The sequence below is a fragment of the Drosophila ananassae genome, chromosome XL (genome assembly GCF_017639315.1).
Source record: "Drosophila ananassae strain 14024-0371.13 chromosome XL, ASM1763931v2, whole genome shotgun sequence".
Classification (NCBI taxonomy): Eukaryota; Metazoa; Arthropoda; class Insecta; order Diptera; family Drosophilidae; genus Drosophila; species Drosophila ananassae.
The window spans coordinates 17,078,977-17,083,444 of record NC_057931.1 but is presented as its reverse complement, the minus strand read 5'-3'; the positions used below and the strand labels follow the sequence as shown (position 1 = coordinate 17,083,444).

The 4,468-nt window shown below is 47.0% G+C and overlaps 1 protein-coding gene across 1 annotated transcript; it reads left to right on the top strand.

Moving 5' to 3' along the window:
* The first annotated feature begins 599 nt into the window (after positions 1 to 599).
* LOC123257549 lies at positions 600 to 2,472 on the top strand. Its single transcript, XM_044717131.1, has 4 exons — positions 600 to 1,005; positions 1,067 to 1,827; positions 1,898 to 1,989; positions 2,061 to 2,472. Exons 1-4 carry the CDS (start codon positions 600 to 602, stop codon positions 2,470 to 2,472), a joined length of 1,671 nt encoding a protein of 556 aa, XP_044573066.1.
* The last annotated feature ends 1,996 nt before the right edge of the window (positions 2,473 to 4,468 follow it).

Genomic DNA, 4,468 nt, shown 5'->3' with positions numbered 1-4,468 from the left:
CTCTAAACTCAGCACTACTGAAAGGCCCCCAGAACTACAAGTCACTCCCGGCCGTCCTTTTCCATTTTAGGGAAGGAGTCGTGGGAGTCTGTGCGGACATCAAGGAGATGTTCCACCAGGTATTGATACAGCCACAAGATAGATGCGCACAGAGATTCTTGTGGAGACATGGAGACGACCAAAGGAACCCGGAGATCTACGAGATGACAGTGATGACGTTCGAAGCAGCTTGTTCGCCATGCTCAGGGCAACACGTGAAGACCGTAAATGCTACAAGGCACAAGGCACACTGATCCCCGGGCGGTCCTGGCCATTAACGAGTACCACTACGTGGATGACTACGTAGACAGCTTCGCAGACGAGGATGAAGCTATTGCCGTCTCAAAACGAGTAAGAGAGATACATGCAAGTGCCGGTTTTGACCTGTGTCGGTTTTCCTCCAGCTCGGCGAAATTGGTCAGAGCCTTAAATCCGCTAGGCACCAACGAGAACGTCGAGTGGACCGAATACGAGCAGAAAGTATTGGGCATGTATTGGCATCCGGCCACAGATGACTTTAGATTCAGCGTCAAGTACCATCGGGTCCATCCATCAGCGTGATGACCGGGGAACGCGTCCCTACCAAGAGGGAGTTCCTCAGCTTAGTGATGTCCACGTTTGACCCGATTGGGTTCCTGAGCTGTTACATGGTAACCGGCAAGCTACTTATGCGAGAGATTTGGCGGAAAGGAGTCACATGGGACGAGCCGTTGCCAGGCGAGCTAGCCACGACGTTCGAGAGCTGGCGGCAAGAGATGAGCTACGTGAGAGAGTTCCGATGTCACGTTACTACTTTGGTACTGGGCGAGTACGAGCACTTCAGCTGCACGTTTTCGTGGACTCCAGCCAGACGGCGTTCGCTGCGACGGCGTATATTCCAAGACGAAATGTGCTCCGATGAGGACAATGTCAGTCCCGACATTGGAACTACAGGCGGCCGTGTTGGGAACACGACTGATGAACGATGTGAAACGGGAACACAGCGTGGAAATAAGCAAATACGTTCTTTGGACGGATTCCAAAATAGTGCTGCACTGGATAAGCAGCGCTCACCGACGGTATAAGCAATTTGTAGTAGTAGTATCCCAATGGAGATGGCTACCAACTGCCGAAAACGTGGCCGACGATGCAACCAGGCCGCAACGCCATGTGGACCTCAGTCAAGGGTCACGATGGCTACGCGGGCCGACGGTCCTACGGGAACCGGAAGAGAATTGGCCGAAGAGTTCCCCGAGCAGTAGTGGCTACACCAGAGCCACCCACGAGGAAGAGATGCCATGCGTGTTTGCGTTAATGACTACAAACGGATCCGTTATATCTTTCAAGAGATTCTCGAACAACAACCGGCTGGTAAGGACCACGGCTTGGGTCCTTAGATTCGTCCGACGATGTCGCGGCCAGGATAGCGACAGCGAGAAGTATGGACTCACGGCTAACGAATGCGCCAACGCGGAGCGCATATTGATCCGGCAAGCGCAAAGTGAAGCGTTCTCTGGAGAGGAGAGGGACAGGACAGGAAAGATTCCGAAAGAAGGCAGCCAACTGCGAGGGCTCTTCCCGTATTTCGACGACTACGGAGTCATGCGTGCAAGGGGAAGAAGCGACGCCGCTGCATGTGTGCCATATAGCGCCCGGCGCCCTATAATACTATCCCATCGACACACGCTGGCGGCGATGGTAGTACACCTCTATCATGAGAAGATGGAGCATCAGAACCAGGATGCGACCATAGGCGAGATACGGAAGAACTTCTGGATAACGAGCTTTCGAAGGTTGCTACGAAAGGTGGTGACTGACTACCGCATTTGCAAGTTGCGGAAGGTCCAACCGATGCAGCCAATAATGGGTCCCTTGCCAGAGGACCGACTGGAATGGATGGCCATTCAAGTACACGGGCCTGGATTATTTTGGACCGTTGCACGAGACAGTTGGACGTCGCGTCGAGAAAAGGTGGGTCACACTGTTCACCTGTTTAACCACGAGAGCCATCCACTTGGAGATGGCCCATGATTTATCTACAGATTCCTGCGTCATCGCCATGAGGAACTTCATGAGCCGGCGAGGACCGGTGGTGAAGATGGGAAGCGACAATGGGAAAAACTTCGTTGGAGCTCATCGAGAAGCCAGAAGATTCAACGAGGTTTTCGAGCCAGAAAGGATCCAGGGCAGGGAGCTGGCTCCCATGGAACACGTTCTGGATCGAACCTGTTGATCGAGGCGGAGAACATAGTTAATTCCCGCCCACTAACGCATCTGCCAGTCACAGTGGACCAGGAGGCTCCACTGACTCCCAACGACTTGCTAAAGGGAGTACCCAATCTGCCGGACCTACCGGAAGACAATGGACAGCCGTTGGAGAGGTGCGCCACGAAAAAGCAGTGGCGTCTGGCCAGGATGATGAGAGACCGCTTCTGGAAGCGATGGGTGCATTAGTATCTGCCTACCCTTGTGCGCAGGGAGAAATGGTGCGAGCATGTCGAGCACCTGCGCCAAAGTGACCTAGTGTTCATCTGCGATCCTGCCATACCACGTCGGGAATAGAAACGAGGCATCGTGGAGGAGGTGTTCACTGGAGTAGATCACTGGAGTACCCAGACGAGCGGCGGTACGGACTGACGATCGAGCCAAGATGATTCGTCCCGCTTCGAAGTTAGCTGTCCTGGATGTGGTGAATGCGGCTGCTTCACGGGGGTGGGGATGTCGCGGAACGGATAAGCTAATCGGATAGAGTATCGATTGTCAGTCAGTTTGAATTTCGCGCCACTAGGGTGCGCTTTCGTTAAGTGTGATTCGTACTATGTTTGTAACTGACCACACTGTTTACGGTCAGAAGGTAAGTTAAGTTTGGCGCCACGATTACTCCAATCGGCGATCCCATAAGAGAAGGAAGAAGATACTGCGGTATGTAGAAGAAATTAGGTTGAGGTTAAATCTAAGTTTGTTTTTTTTCAACAGAATAAAACGCTCATATAGTTGCTCAGTACGAGTCCAGAGTGTTAGGGCACTAACCATACAACATATAGACTTCTCATTTCATACAACGAAAATGGACGCAAAAATTTCTTGCGACAGGCTCCCGGAGGCCCCAGAGAGAATCATACTCTCATTCTTACGCTCATTTTTACGCTCATAATCTCATTTAACTTTTTTCGGTTGTTCAGTCGCAGAGAGGCGCATCATCAAGAAGGTTCTTCCGCGGTTTAACCGATCTTTATATGTATGCGTGCTCACACATTCACATACACGGTTTCATGTGTGCGTTGGATTTCGTTTTGAAACCAGCTAAAATTTTTGATTTTTGTAACTTTACAGGCATGCTACCCTAAGAAAATTGGGGTATACATTATACGCTAATGATGAAAAAAATATGTTTTATATATTAATATTTCAATCTATATTTTGTATTTGTTATGGAATACGATTAAGTGGTAGCTGTAAAATGTTTTTCACATATATATATGCATATGTCAACGAATGCATTAAAATTTATATATTAAGGTAGAAACAGGGTATATTTCAGTCGATTGCTTTTAAGTTGTTGTAGTTCTGCCAGCGGATGGTGTTCCATACCCTTCTGATGGATGACTTTTGTGCAGTGAGAATAAACAAAAACAGCTGATTTTTTGTTTCCGTGGGCATCAGTAGGGTATGCAAGAACCATCCGTTCGAAAATAACAACAGTGAAATTTGGGTTTTAAATAAAAGCGACTGAAAGATACCCTGTTCCTATCTAAGTACAATGATTTTTAATTGTTCGTAAATATATACATACGTAATATATATGTGAAGCATTTTACTGCTGCCATCTAATCGTATTCCTAAATATGTATAAAAAGTATGATATATAAAAATATATAAAATAAAATATAATACAATTTTTTCATAGGTATATAATAATGATAACTCCCATTTTCTTAGGGTAGCATGCCTGTTAAGTTACAAAAATCAAAAATTTTAGCTGGTTTCAAAACGAAATCCAACGCACACATGAAACCGTGTATGTGAATGTGTGAGCACGCATACATATAAAGATCGGTTAAACCGCGGAAGAACCTTCTTGATGATGCGCCTCTCTGCGACTGAACAACCAAAAAAGTTAAATGAGGTTATGAGCGTAAAAATGAGCGTAAGAATGAGAGTATGATTCTCTCTGGGGCCTCCGGGGGCCTGTCGCAAGAAATTTTTGCGTCCATTTTCGTTGTATGAAATGAGAAGTCTATATGTTGTATGGTTAGTGGTTAGGGGCAATCCCTGGGATCTAGATCGGCGTCATTTACAATCGATAATTTAGCAGGCTAACCTATCCGTCCGTGACACTACTCATAAATAGAACTTAAAAATTAAACAATTTCTAAAACAAATACATCCTCCTCCGCAAAAAAAAAAATGTGTTCAATTCTTAAATAAGTTAAATTGATGTAAATAACAT